Raw genomic sequence first — 13,858 nt, forward strand, 5'->3', positions numbered from 1 at the left:
CTCCACCCACATACGCCGACGCTCCAGCAAACGCAGTCTTTCAGTTCCTCGAACACCCTCCAACTTACCCCCAGCCTTTTACTAGAATGCTTCCTGCCCACTCATGCTTCAGTTCTGAGCTTAGAGACCCCCCTCCGCTACCCCCAACCCCTGCCGCCCCTTGCCTGTCCCCAGAAGTCAGGTCCCCCCACTGAGCTCTCATAGTCGCCCGCACTTAACACCGCAGTTCTGATGCTTGTTTTGTCCTTTTCTTCACTAGACTTTGAAGGTGGAATTACATCCTGTTCATTGGTGTGTCATGGTGCATTTTTTCAAATAATAGGATACACTAATTAGGAGGAAAAAAAGTTGGGATCGTTGGACAGGTTTATTGAAACGGAGCCGTTTTGCCACAGTCTGAGTAAATCGCTTCTGGTACAGGCTGTGGGACAGCTCTCCCACCACAGGTTCCTGTCGCCAGACCAGGACAGACAAACATCTGTTCATTTGGGGATAGATTTCAACATAAAGCTGCAGTCGCATGTGGGCCCTGGGGCTGGATACGGCTCAGGCTCTCCGGAACGTCTGTTTGCACACTTGGCCTTCACAGAACATTTCCTAGGGACAAGGAGGAACAGGAGGAGAAAGAAGATGCGTGGGCAAAGTGGGTGATTATTATTATTATTACTCACAACAGTGCTGACACGAAATCTGCGGTGTCTTTTCCAACTGGGTGTCCAACAATTCAATTCGATTCTGATACTAATGACCCAGAGCTAGCGGAGACCCCACAGGTGAAGGGCTCAGTCCCCAAAACGGCCCCTACTTCAGACATCGGTCATAAGAAGCCCACCCGAACTCCTGACCCAGCAGCTACGAGCGGGATTCCCACAACCCCCTCCTCAGTTTCAATAATTTGCTAGAATGGTTCACAGAAACACTCTTTACTTACATTTACGGTTTATTATAAAGGATCCAACCCAAGAACAGCCAAGTAGATGCATAGGACACAGTATGGGGGTGTGTGTGCCGACCTTCCAGGCCGCCTCCAGGAACACCACCCTCCCAGCACATCAATGTTTTCACCAACTACGAGGCTCTCCAAAACCCTCTCGTTTAGGGGTGTTGGTGGAGGTTTCGTTATGTAGGGATGATTGACTAAACCTTTGGCCATCTGGGAGACCCCAATCTCCAATCATCTCATTAGCCTACAGGAGACACTCATTGAAGATTCCAAGGGTTTTAGGAATCAGGCACAAAGACCAAATATTTATTCATGTTATACCACAGCATGGAGGGATTGTCCTGTGAGTGGCCTCAGAAGAAGGGTCCCTCTATTCTCGGCTTGGGCAGAGTTCACGGATCCATGAAAGGATGCATGCCATTTGAACATTACATCTTACCGCCAACAAATCCGAATATCCTCAAACGTATTTGGTGTTTTCTTTGAAGTTCCATATTACATTTTTGTGACGGCATATTGTTTATTTATTCTTAATTTTGTTTCTATCATCAGAAGAGTGTAAGATTTATCGATCTAGGATTTTAAGATAAGGGCTCTAATTTTGTTTCCACTGTTCTGGCTTGGGTTTCATGGACATTGAGGCAAAAAGGTGTAGAGTTGAAAGCACACATTTTTATCAGACCTGGATTTGCATCTCCACTTGGCAGCCATGGGGAATTTCTAAATCTCAGTCTCATGTGTAAATGGGAAAAATTGTGTCCCTTTCACAGGACTGTCTTGAAGACTAAGTCAGATAGTGCATGCAAAGATTTAGCACAGTAATTGAGCCCAAAATCATCACTCAAAAAATGTAAGCCATTCTAATATATATGGCAGGAAGCAATTCTCATTTAAAAAGCCAAAATCGGGGGCACCTGGGTGGTTCAGTGGGTTAAAGCCTCTGCCTTCGGCTCAGGTCATGGTCCCAGGGTCCTGGGATGGAGCCCCGCACCGGGTTCCCTGCCCAGTGGGAAGTCTGCTTCTCCCTCTCCCACTCCCCCTGCTTGTGTTCACTCTCTCGCTGTCTCTCTCTCTGTCAAATAAATAAATAAAATAAATAAAAAGTTGTAGTTAAGCCTTGATGTACAATTTCATACACACACTCTCTCTCTCTCTCTCTCTCTCTTTTTAAGCAGGCTCCACACCCAGCACGGAGCCGAATGAGGGGCTTAAACTCGCAACCCTGAGATCAAGACCTGAGCTGAGATCAAGAATCGGACACTCAACCGACTGAGCCACCAGACGCCCCCATACCTTCTAAATTATATTCAGAAATTATTGATTAGCTTGAGTTATAACTTGTATGTTCATGAAGTGCTGGCAGCATCAGCAAGGAGATGCCCTTTCGGAAGTGAGTAAGGCAGCTAAGTAGAGAGCGGCAATGATGTGCGCGCCTCCAACGAGGGTTCTCTGAATTCTTCCTAAGGAAATAAATCCACGGATGCAAAAGGCTCTATTTATGTGAATTTAAGCAATGGCAGAAAATGCCCCAGAACAACACTCCTGGACACTGAGATTATGGAAATGTTTTTTAAAAATGATAGTTCACCAACCTGATAGAATAGTATGAAGCCAGTTTACTACCTTATTTTATATATATATATAAAATATATTTAGGTAATGTAATATACACATATATAAATTTTCTTATTTTACTTTTTTTTTTTAAAGTTTTTATTTACTTATTTGAGAGAGAGAGAGAGATAGCGAGAGAGAGCAGGGAGCCAGATGCGGAACTCGATCCCAGCACCCTGGGATCACGACCTGAGCCAAAGGCAGATGCTTAACCGACTGAGCCACCCACGCGCTCCTCCATATTTTTTTTAAATTAACACATCATGAATTCAACAGGAAAATTATTTTGAAACCCGGAATATGTTTTGTCGTAAATGAAAAAGCAGAATACTCCGCCAGAGACCAGAAGGTGACAGGCCAGATTGAAAACAGTGGGCTGGAGTGGTGGGACACAGTCATGGTTTCATCTCATCAGATGTACAAACACAGTGTGGCGAGTACCAGATGGAGTTTGTCCCCTTCAATCCAATGGGTCCAGCCTCTGTTCTTCTTCTCCCCCTTCTGGACACAAGTGAGTCTGTCATTGTCCCAGGTGACCAAGCTCTGCGTGAGAGAGGGGACAAGAGTCTGGTTTGCTGTGGCAGGTCCTCAGCGGGTACTAAGAAGGCCAAGTTAATCTTGCAAAATCAAGAGCCTTATATTATCATTTGAAAAAAATTTTTTTTTTACCTTGCATTTCCTGTTATCCAGGCCTTTATTATCCTCGTCAAATTCGTCTCCGACTTTAAATGTAACAAGGTAGTTCCTCAGGCTGCTGTATGTGTGGATGCCAAAGGAATCCCCGTTTTGCTCAGTCACTTTCTGTGGCTTCAGCAACTTGGCTACCTTGCGGGTAGCAAAGTCAATACCTTAAAAGACCATTTTTACTTATTTATTTATTTATTATTTTAAAAATATTTTATTTATTTATTTGATACAGAAAGAGAGACAGTGGGACAGGGAACATAAGCAGGGGGAGTGGGAGAGGGAGCAGCAGGCTCCTCACTGAGCAGGGAGCCCGATGTGGGGCTCGATCCCAGGTCATGGGATCATGACCTGAGCTGAAGGCAGATGCTTCACTGACTGGGCCACCCCGGCGCTCCAAGAAACAATTTTTAAAAAAAGAAGTCTCGGGGCACCTGGGTGGCTCAGTTGGTTAAGCGACTGCCTTCGGCTCAGGTCATGGTCCTGGAACCCTGGGATCGAAGTCCCACATCGGGCTCCCAGCTCCATGAGGAGTCTGCTTCTCCCTCTGACCCTCTCCCCTGTCATTCTCTCTCTCACTCTCTATCAAATAAATAAATAAAATCTTAAAAAAAAAACTTTTAAAAAAAGAAGTCTCAACGTTTACTCAAGATGCGAAAGTGAAGAATCTGGCAGGCGTCCTCAGAATCATTGCATTTCATGGCTAGTGTTTCTTTGATGATTTCAGTGCCAGTTGGTGCCGAAATTGGATCTGTAGGGAGCTGTCCTGGCAGAACTCTATCCAAAGACTTGATTAAAAAAGCTTGAGGGGCGCCTGGGTGGCTCAGTGGGTTGGGGCCTCTGCCTTCGGCTCCGCTCATGATCCCAGGGTCCTGGGATGAAGCCCCACATGGGGCTCTCTGCTCATCAGGGAGCCTGCTTCCCCCTCTCTCTCTGCCTGACTCTCTGCCTACTTGTGATCTCTATTTGTCAAATAAATAAATAAAATCTTTTTTAAAAGCTTGAACAAAAAAAAAAAAAAAAAAAGCTTGAACAGGGGCACCTGGGTGGCTCAGTGGGTTAAAGCCTCTGCCTTTGGCTCAGGTCATGGTTCCGGGGTCCTGGGATCGAGCCCCGCATCAGGCTCTCTGCTCAGCATCCCCCTCTCTCTCTGCCTGCCTCTCTGTCTACTTGTGATCTCTGTCTGTCAAATAAATAAATTAATAAAATCTTTAAAAAAAATCTTTAAAAAAAAAAAAAGCTTGAACAGCTTTCAGGGAAGAGTCATTGGCCGACTGTACCTCAGGTAATGGATTTGCAGTCGGGCCTGGAAGAAGCAGTCCCAGGGGGCGGAGAAGAGGATAAAGAAGCCAAGGGGACAGCACTCGGGCCCAACCCAAACTCAAGCACCGCGACTCAGCCTTTATCCGCTTCATGAATTTACACTAGGGATTAAGACAGCATTTGTTATAGACAACTGAGGAGTCCCTGAACTCTACCTCTGAAACTAAGAATACACTTGATGTTCATTAATTAAATTTAAATAAAAATTTTAAAAAATTTTAGGGGTGCCTGGGTGGCTCAGTCATTAAGCATCTGCCTTTGGCTCAGGTCATGGTCCCATGACCTGGGATCAAGCCCCGCATTGGGCTCTCCGCTCAGCAGGAAGCCTGCTTCTCCTTCTTCCACTCCCCCTGCTTGTGTTCCCTCTCTCTCTGTCTCTCTCTAATAAATAAATAAGATCTTAAAACAAGCAAACAAACAAACATGTTTTAGTTCACTGTGTAAAGTCATAATGATGTAGGAAAGATGTTAGGGTTCAAAGCCAATGGCTAAGAAAGAATTCTTGAGATGTCTTTGGTGCAAAATGGTAGTTTTATTAAAGCACAGGGACTGGACTTGTGGGCAGAAAGCACTGCACCGGGGTCACGAGGAGTGGCCCGTTAAATACTTTCAAGTTGGGAGGGGTTTAGGGATAGAGTAAGTCTCCCAGGTATTTCAGAAACAAGGTTTCCAGGAACCTGAGGGAGCTAGTTATTGTTAGGAGAAGGTCATTTATTACCGTCTAGTAAAAACTCAATCATGAGACCCTTCAGATGTATACCAGTGGGTCATATGCTTGGAGGATGATCGCCAATTTGGATCTTGGGGGGCAAAGAGAAAGGAAGTTTCCAAAGGAATTTTATATGTTAAAGTAGACATACAGGATCCTGGGAGTCGGGCTAAGATTGCCTTTCACCTTTAGCAAGTGTCAGCATTGAGGTATCTGAGCTCCCAGGGGAAGTTCACTCTACCTGTTTCAAGGACTTGACAATGGGCTATAGGAAGAAAGGAAATTGAATTTTTTTTTTGCCTTTCTTTCTCACATCAATAAGAGATGGTGAAGACAGGAGAGAAGGCTAATTCACAAAATGTACTTATTAATCAACACAAACAACTGCATTTAAAAGGAGTTTTAATTTTTTAACATAATATAGGATTATTATAGGATTTCTACTGAAGTCCTCTTGCAATAGAATGTTCTTTGATAATTTTTTTATCACGATAAAATATACGTAACATAAAATTCACTATTTTATCCGTTTTTAAGGCATACAGTTCAAGGGTGGTAAGTAGATTCACAATGTTGTCCAGTCACCACCGTTACCTAATTCTAGAACTTTTTCATCCTCCTGGGCAGAAACTCTGTTCTTGATGGGGCTTAGGTCATGCTCCCCCCAAAATATGGTAGCTTGGCATATAGAGTAGTTGGAGCTGAAGGAATTTGAGGAGTGGTATGTGCGAGAACAGCTCTCGGACCTTCCCCTCAGGCAAGTCCTAAGACCCTCATACCAGGGTGGCCTTCTCTACAACGGAGGTTAGGGGTATCCTTATCTCGGAAACCACGGGACACAGAGGAGAATCTGAGAACAGTGCTTGCTAAGTTTCTAAGTTTGCTTTTTATGTTTCAATTCTGAATTTCTATTTGTTTCTTTCTCAATTCTGCTGTTACTTTGTATAGATTCTGATTCCTTGCCATAATTAAGCTCAGCGTAACTGCTTCTTGTTCTATTTCGGATAATCCCAGTGTCTGGAGATCCTGTTTCTGTTGTTGGTTGTTTCTACGGATTCTTGCTATCAGGGTCCTTTAATTTTTTTAACAGCTTTATTGAGATATAATTGATGTACAAAAAGCAGTTACGTGTTTAATATGTGCAATTCAACGTGTTTGGTCTTCAGCAAACACCCACAGTCACGGCAACAGACAGAGCCACGATCACCGTGACAGAGCCAACACCTTCCAGAATTTTCTTGTCATGTGTTTTTGTCTCCTTAGGTACTTGCTTGACTGTGATTATTTCCTGGGTATTGTTTCTGTAGAGTGTGCACATAGTTCTCTTCCTCCAAAGAGGGTTTTTTAATTGCTTTCAAGGCCACTAGCTATCTGGACGCATCTGAATTCAAGTTCAAGTCTTGAGATTTTTCTGGGCCATCAAGATGATTCACAGTGAAACTATACTCTGTTCAAAAGCTCTTTACTTCCAGGTCTCCCTCCCTTGCTTCTCAGGTGCAGCTTTTCAGAATCCCAGCCCAGAATGTGGGTTTACAGGGTCTCTACCCCTGGCTGACTCAGGACTCCCACTTTCGCCCCCTGCCCCAATCCTATGCAGCTCCCCCGAGTGCAGCTTAGTCGGACAAGCACCCTGAAGGGAGCAGCCACCCTAAGTGCTGGGCTCCCCTCTCTGGATCCTTATTCTCTCCTAGACCTTGGCATGATAATTCTTTATCATTTTGGTACTCTCTCACATTCTTTAAGAAGTTCATATACACATAGAAACAATTCAAGACCTTGTTCTCTTCCTCCAAAGAGAGTTTTTTCCACCCCCCCTTGGTTTGTTTTATTTTGTTCTGTTTTAACTGCTTTTAAGGCTACTAGCTGTCTCCGGGACACCTGGGTGGCTCAATCAGTTAAGCATCTGCTTTCAGCTCTAGTCATGGTCCCAGGGTCCTGGGAGCGAGTCCCACATAGGGCCCCCTGCTCAGTGGGGAGTCTGCTTCTCCCTCTGCCTACCACTCTCCCTGACTGTGAGTGCTCTCTTTCTCTCTCTCTCTCTCTCTAACAAATCAGTAAATAAAATCTTTAAAGAAAAAAAAAAGATGCTACTAGCTGTCTGGAAGCACCTGAATTCAAGTTCAGGTCTTGAGGTTTTTCTGGACAACCAAGAATGACTCACAGTGAAACTACAGTCTGTTAAAAAAACATATATATTTTTGGTCTAGCTTAATTTAGCTATTTTCTTTGGGAGAGTTAGTATAAATAAACTAGTTTGCCATTAGTAGAGGCAAAAGTCCTCAGGAAAGGTCTAAATACTTCTGCATAAGTTGGCATTAGAATATACATCAATAGGGGGGCGCCTGGGTGGCTCAGTGGGTTAAGCCTCTGCCTTTGGCTCAGGTCATGATCCCAGGGTCCTGGGATTGAGCCCCCTCTGCTCAGTGGGGAGCCTGCTTCCTCCCCTCTCTCTGCCTGCCTCTCTGCCTACTTGTGATCTCTGTGTCAAATAAATAACTAAAATCTTTTAAAAAATTATTTTAAAAAAAGAATATACATCAATAGGGACAATAGGTTTTATGGTACCGTTGACTCTCAAACATCACAAGGGTTAGGGGAGTCCCCCCCCCCCACCATCTGTGTGCTCAGCTGAAAATCCTTGTATAACTTTTGACTCCCTCAACACTTCACTACTAATAGCCTGCTAGTGACGGGAAGCCTTCCCGATAGCGCCAACAGTTAATACACATTCTGTATGTTATGTGTATTAGATGCCGTATTCTTACAATAAAGTAAGCTAGAGAAGAAATGTCATTAAGAAAATCGTGAGGAAGCGAAAATACATGAATTCTATACTGAATTTATATTTTTAAAAAATCCTCATATAAGCAGACCCGCCTAGTTCAAACCTGTGTGTTCAGAGTCAACTGGAGTTCCATTCTGCAGTTGTCCCAAGGACCACCTGACACATCAGAGAGCAGCACTTCTTGAATTTTAATTGGCATCCGAATCACCCGAGAATCTGGTTCGATGCCGATTGTGATGGGGTAGATCTGGGGTCTGGGGTGAAGCTCAGAGTCTGCAAGCTAAGAGGTGCCTGCTTAGGGTCACCTGGGTGGCTCAGTGGGTTAAGCCTTTGGCTTCGGCTCAGGTCATGATCCCAGGGTCCTGGGATCGAGCCCCACATCGGGCTCTCTGCTCAGCCGGGAGCCTGCTTCCTCCTCTCTCTCTGCCTGCCTCTCTGCCTACTTGTGATTTCTCTCTCTCTGCCAAATAAATAAAACCTTTAAAAAAAAAAATTCCAGCTAGTTCTGAGTAACAAAACCCTACCCTCTGCTGGTCCTGAGCCCCTGATCTGCCTCAGGGAGACCGGGTAGACCCTGGAGTCTGTGTTCCTTATGTCTTTCCGATCGCTTTCTTCCCAACTTGTGAGGAACTGACAAGAGGTTTTAAGTCTGATTTCAGCTATCGTATAAAATGCAAGCGATCTCTTGTAATTGAGATACTTAGAATATCAGATCTGGCCCAACGACCTCAGTTAACAAAAGGGGAAGCTAAAGGAACTGACAAGTTATGTAACTTTGATTCGATGACCCACAGTCAATGGTGAAGCTCGCTGGGCTTCCGGTGTGGTGCTCTGTTACCCTAAAAGGCCTCTCTATTCCAGAAACCCTTAGCGCCCTTACAATTCTTTTGGAAAACAGATTGCAAGTAAGACTTATGTGTGTTGTCAAGATCCAGTATCTTTCTGGAACCTGAACCGAAAGTCAGAAGAGGGGTTGTGAGGCAGGATGCTGACTCAGTACTACACGGGTTAGTCCTCTGGGAAGGGAGTTGCATGATAAATAAAGATGTTGAGTAAACAAATAAATAGCCTGTTAGCTTCTAGGATCAAATACAGTAGCAGGTCATTGTTAAGCTTCTACTGACATCATGGGGAAAAAAGCATCAAACAAGGAAATCATAGGAGAGCATACAGAAAAGCAAGAAAGTGTGGGGCCAGATGAAGGATGGTACTAACATGTTGTGAAAAACGCTTATTCTGATGTGCGGGAGGCCGCTTTGTAATACCAGACTTAGCACAGGATGTCTTCCTATACTTGGAATGGTGACTCTGACTCCATTCCCTTTTGCCCTAAAAGCCAGGGAGATTGTCACAAACACAGTACACATCAAGGCAACATTCAAAGCCATCACCTGACATTTCGCCTTTGTCCCCCACACAAGTAGCCAGATCGCAGGCGGATAAATCAAGGAAGAAAGCACTTATGGTCATGTGTCACCACATGTCACCACTAATTTGGAGGTGGACAGGTAGTAACGTATGAGGACCTACCACCTTCGGGAAACATGAGCATTCATTCCTACTTAGGAATTGGAAACAGAAAGGAAATGAGATTCAGGTTGAAGGGAGAGCAGGATAAGACACCCCAAAATATTGCCACTCTGGCATACTGGGGAGAAGGCAATCAGGAAGAAGCCGACAGAAGGAAGCTCTCTGCCTTCCTCCATTTGCCTAAAAGCAGGACATAAGTTTGTGAAGTTGTCCCCTCTCCCCTCTGTTCCAGGACAGGCAGAAGGTAGGGAGACGACTCTAGACAGCAGCTGGGAGATGGCCCCAGAAGAACTACATGATAAACCTTCCCAACCAGCCCCTATTTTCTGTTGGTCTCCCCTTGTATTGTTAGTTACCTTCCCCACAATTTGCCCCCCTGCAAACTCAAAGTCTCTGTCTTGTCACTTCTCTACAGAGTTACTCCTTGCTAAGGTGCTCTACAGCCACGTTCAAGTTCCAACTGCACAACACGGAGGGGCTCCCAGGTGCCCTCATGGCGCAGGTGCAGCTGACTTCCGGCGGTTAATCCGTCTTTCGCTGATCTAATTCACAGAACCCCAGCCAACGAACCTAGGATGGGATGAGCAAAATATTCCTTTCCTTCGCTACAGGGTTTTATGGTGGCCTGAATCAGAGTTAGCTTGAGAGGCCCCCCACTTCCCTACTTAGTGTGAGAAGGGAACAGAAGCCTACCAAAAGCACCCAACTCTTAAAAACACACCGGGACCACAGAACTGTACATTTCAAAAGAGTTTAAATGGCCATTTTTATGTTATGTATATTTTACCACGTTTTTGTGTTTTTTTTAAAGAAACAAATCAGACCCCTTCTTCCCTCTCAATTTATAGATGGAAAAACAGACCCAGTGTCAGATAAGGAGAAACCAGGACAGCTGCCGGGTCCCCAGGCTCCCAGCAGCTCTGGCCACTGACTGGCGTCACTTAGGGGAAGGCGCTGGGTACAGAGGTGCTCTGACGCCCGCATCTGACAGAGCAGTACAAACGGGGAATCCGTAAGAGAGGCATTCTACCAGGTCTTCTTGAAGCCACCTGGGAAGCAAGGTCATGGGTCAGACCCCGCCACCCCTTACATACCGCAGGCGACCACAGAGTCCCTTTCCAGCCCGCAGAACGGGCTCCCTGCTATGCGCTGGAGGGAGCAGGGCCGGGCAGGGTGGGGGTAGAAGCGACACCTCCAGGCATCTGCCACCGTCCAGGGCTGGCACTGCACCCTTGGGGCTGAGCGTGGGTGACCACCAAGGGGTCTGGGTTTCTTGTTCCCCCTCACGCCCTCCAGGGGAGAGGCGAAGTCAGAAAACTAAAGATTTCCAAAGCGGTTCCCGAACTCTAGAGGGCACCAGAGTCGCCTGGTGGGGGGCGCGGGGACCTCGTGCAGCGGAGTGCCGCCCGGAGCTGGGGACTCGGAGGGCCGGCGACCTCCGTAGCAGAGTCACCCAGAGCCCCGCCGCTGAGCGGCCCGCACGCCCTCTCGCCGGTAGGACGCCCTCGGACCCCCCGAGTCCTCCTGCGAGGTGACCGGGTCTCAGCGGTCCGCGGTGGGGCGGGAGACTTGGCCAGGGGGAGGACAGAGATCGACGGGGGCAGAAGCGGACAGACCCGCGACGGCGGAGCGGAAAGGAAGGGGACGGGGAGGAGGATGGAGGATGGACGGGGCGGGGGTGGACGGAAGAGGAGGTACAGGGAGAAGGGGGTGGGGGACAGGGAGAAGGGGGTGGAGGACGGGGAGACAGGGAGATGGAGGGACAGGGGATTGGGGTGACATTGCATGGTCGGAGGTAGGGACACAGGCCGGGGAGACTGGGAAACGGGGTGGGAGGATCGGAGGGTGGACGGGAGGGATGGAGGACAGGGAGACGGGAGGGGAGACCAGCGGAAGAGGGGACGGGGCGCCGGCCGCCCCGGCCAGGCCCGGCGGCCTCCGCGCCGACCCCAAGACGGCCCCTCCCGCCCTACCTAGGGCCACCATGTAGCCCTCGAAGTTGTCGCTGCTGAGCAGGTTCCAGGTGCCGCTGAGGTCGACGGGCATGGCGGGACAGCGCGACCGCGGCCGGCGGGAACTCGGCTTGTCTGCGGGGCCGGAAACGCGGGCCGGCGTGGGGACCGCGAGGGACAGCGGCGCCGGGAGGAGCCGAGCCTCGGACGCCCCCGCTGGGAAACCCTGCGGGCTCCGCGCGCCCCGGGTTTTCTGCCCCCGCGTGGCCACGCCTGCTTCCCCCGCCTCCCCTCCTCCCCGCGAACTCTGAGCCCAGGCGCGCCCCACGGCGTGTTCCCGGCCACGCTTCTCTCCGCCGGCTGGGAATAATAACCAAAAGAAACTTTCAGGCTCATGGCATTAATTAGCGTTTCTGGCCCATAAACCCAACTCTGTGGTCTCAGTATACACAGACGACTGTTCTCGCACCCATCGAGCCGTCCTGGGACGAATGACCATCTGGCAGCTCCGACAGGTGGCAGTGGCATCGCTGGGAGCCCGCTGGTCTTTTTGCCTGCTGGTTACCTCACCGTCATGAACTGGCTGCTGGGATTCCAGCCAGCACATCCACGTTCCAGGTGAGGAGGAAGGGGCAAAGCACCATCTGCCATTATCCCTTCATTAGATTCCTGCTCACGGTCATTGCCAAAGCTATGTCACATGCCACTTGTAACAGCGGGGGAGCCTGAGGAATCTCACAACTCGGGTTCAGTCTTGACAGTAGAGAAAGGCAACAGAGAAGAGGGTTGGGAACATAGGCTAACCCAGAATATTAGCCACAAACACCATCCATATAGGCTGGCTCCAAAATTTAGAGACTATTTCTGACCTCACCCATCAGCTCCAGACTCAAATATATATTTATATTTAATATATATTAAATATAAAGTTTTATATTTATATGTATTTTAAATATTGATACATTTTTCTTTATATTATTTATTAATATGAATCTTTAAATATATTTATATAGTAAAGATTCTTTTCATTTTATTGTATTTTAAATAGGCTCCACACCCAATGTGGGGCTTGAACTCATGACCCTGTGATTGCGAGTCGCATATTCTACCAACTGAGCCAGCCAGGTGCCCCAAGATTTTATTTTTAAGGAATCTCTACACCCAGTTGGGGCTTGAACTTACAACCTGGAGACCAAGAATCGCATGTTCTACCAACTGAGCCAGCCAGGCGCCACAGACTCAAATATATTAATAGTTAACATTTATTGAGTGCTTACTGTGTATATTATCGTTTGTCACAAAATTCTGCTTCTTCGGTAGTTACTTTATTATGTTCGTTTGACAGACAAAAACTGAGACAAAGAGAGGTTAGATAATTTGTGCAAGGTCATACGGTTTGTGGAAGAGTCTGGATTCAAACCCAGGCATCTTGACTTCTGACCTCCTGTGCCACCACTCACTGCCCACTTGATGTCCCCGCTTGGATGTCTGAAATGCATCTCAAACAGCACATCCGGGGTGGCAGGCAATAGTTCTTCTTCACTTTCCTCGTCTCCATAAACCACATGACTGGTTCACCAGTCATCTGGTAGCTCACACCAAAACCCCAGTAGATAAATGTGGATTTCACTCTTCTCTGCTCATTTGTTCCAATCCGTCAGCAAGTCCTGTTGGTTCTACTATCCTAACCCAAGCTGCCATCACGTCTTGCCTCCTCCCTGGACTTGCTACTTCCCCTCTGACCCCATCAAAGCGTTCTCCACACTGCCGTCAGGGCAAGCTTTTGAGAAATGTAATTCAGATCTTCTCACTCCTCTCTTTAAAACCCTCCAGTTTTGTCCTATTTTTCTTTTTTTTTTTTTTTTTTTTTTTTTGACAGAGAGAGATCACAAGCAGGCAGAGAGGCAGGTAGAGAGAGGAGGAAGCAGGCTCCCTGCTGAGCAGAGAGCCCGATGCGGGGCTCGATCCCAGGACCCTGAGATCATGACCTGAGCCGAAGGCAGCGGCTTAACCCACTGAGCCACCCAGGCGCCCCGAGAAGAGATCTTTTTAAATATCTCTACACCCAACGTGGGACTCAAACTCAAGACCCCAAGATAGAGAGTCCCGTGCTGTTCCAACGGAGCCAGTCAGATGCCCTGAGAATACATCTTTTTTTTCCTTTAGAAGATTTTATTTATTTATTTGAGAGAGAGAGAGAGCAAGTAGACAGAGAAGCAGGCAGAGAGAGAGAGGGAAGCAGACTCCCTGCTGAGCAGAGAGCCCGATGGGGGGCTCGATCCCAGGACCCTGAGATCATGACCTGAGCCGAAGGCAGC

The 13,858-nt window shown here is 47.4% G+C and overlaps 1 protein-coding gene across 1 annotated transcript; it reads right to left on the bottom strand.

The window, feature by feature from the left end:
* Positions 1-341: 341 nt before the first annotated feature.
* LOC111154904 (retinol binding protein 7) lies at positions 342-11,634 on the bottom strand. Its single transcript, XM_022514857.1, has 4 exons — positions 11,562-11,634; positions 3,227-3,405; positions 2,999-3,100; positions 342-597 (listed from the first exon to the last, which is right to left on the bottom strand). The coding sequence occupies exons 1-4, from the start codon at positions 11,632-11,634 to the stop codon at positions 547-549; spliced, it is 405 nt and encodes a 134-aa protein (XP_022370565.1). The 3' UTR covers positions 342-546.
* Positions 11,635-13,858: the final 2,224 nt, after the last annotated feature.

The sequence above is a fragment of the Enhydra lutris genome, unplaced genomic scaffold, assembly GCF_002288905.1.
Source record: "Enhydra lutris kenyoni isolate GAN:26980312 unplaced genomic scaffold, ASM228890v2 scaffoldscaffold38, whole genome shotgun sequence".
Lineage (NCBI taxonomy): Eukaryota > Metazoa > Chordata > Mammalia > Carnivora > Mustelidae > Enhydra > Enhydra lutris.

Coding starts and splice junctions, on each gene's coding strand:
- LOC111154904 (XM_022514857.1), bottom strand. CDS start 11,634: ATGCCCGTCGACCTCAGCGGCACCTGGAACCTGCTCAGCAGCGACAAC. Junction 3,101..3,226: donor TGGATAACAGGAAATGCAAG/GTAAAAAAAAAA, acceptor TCTCTCACGCAG/AGCTTGGTCACCTGGGACAA. Junction 598..2,998: donor AAGGGGACAAACTCCATCTG/GTACTCGCCACA, acceptor CCTTGTCCCTAG/GAAATGTTCTGTGAAGGCCA.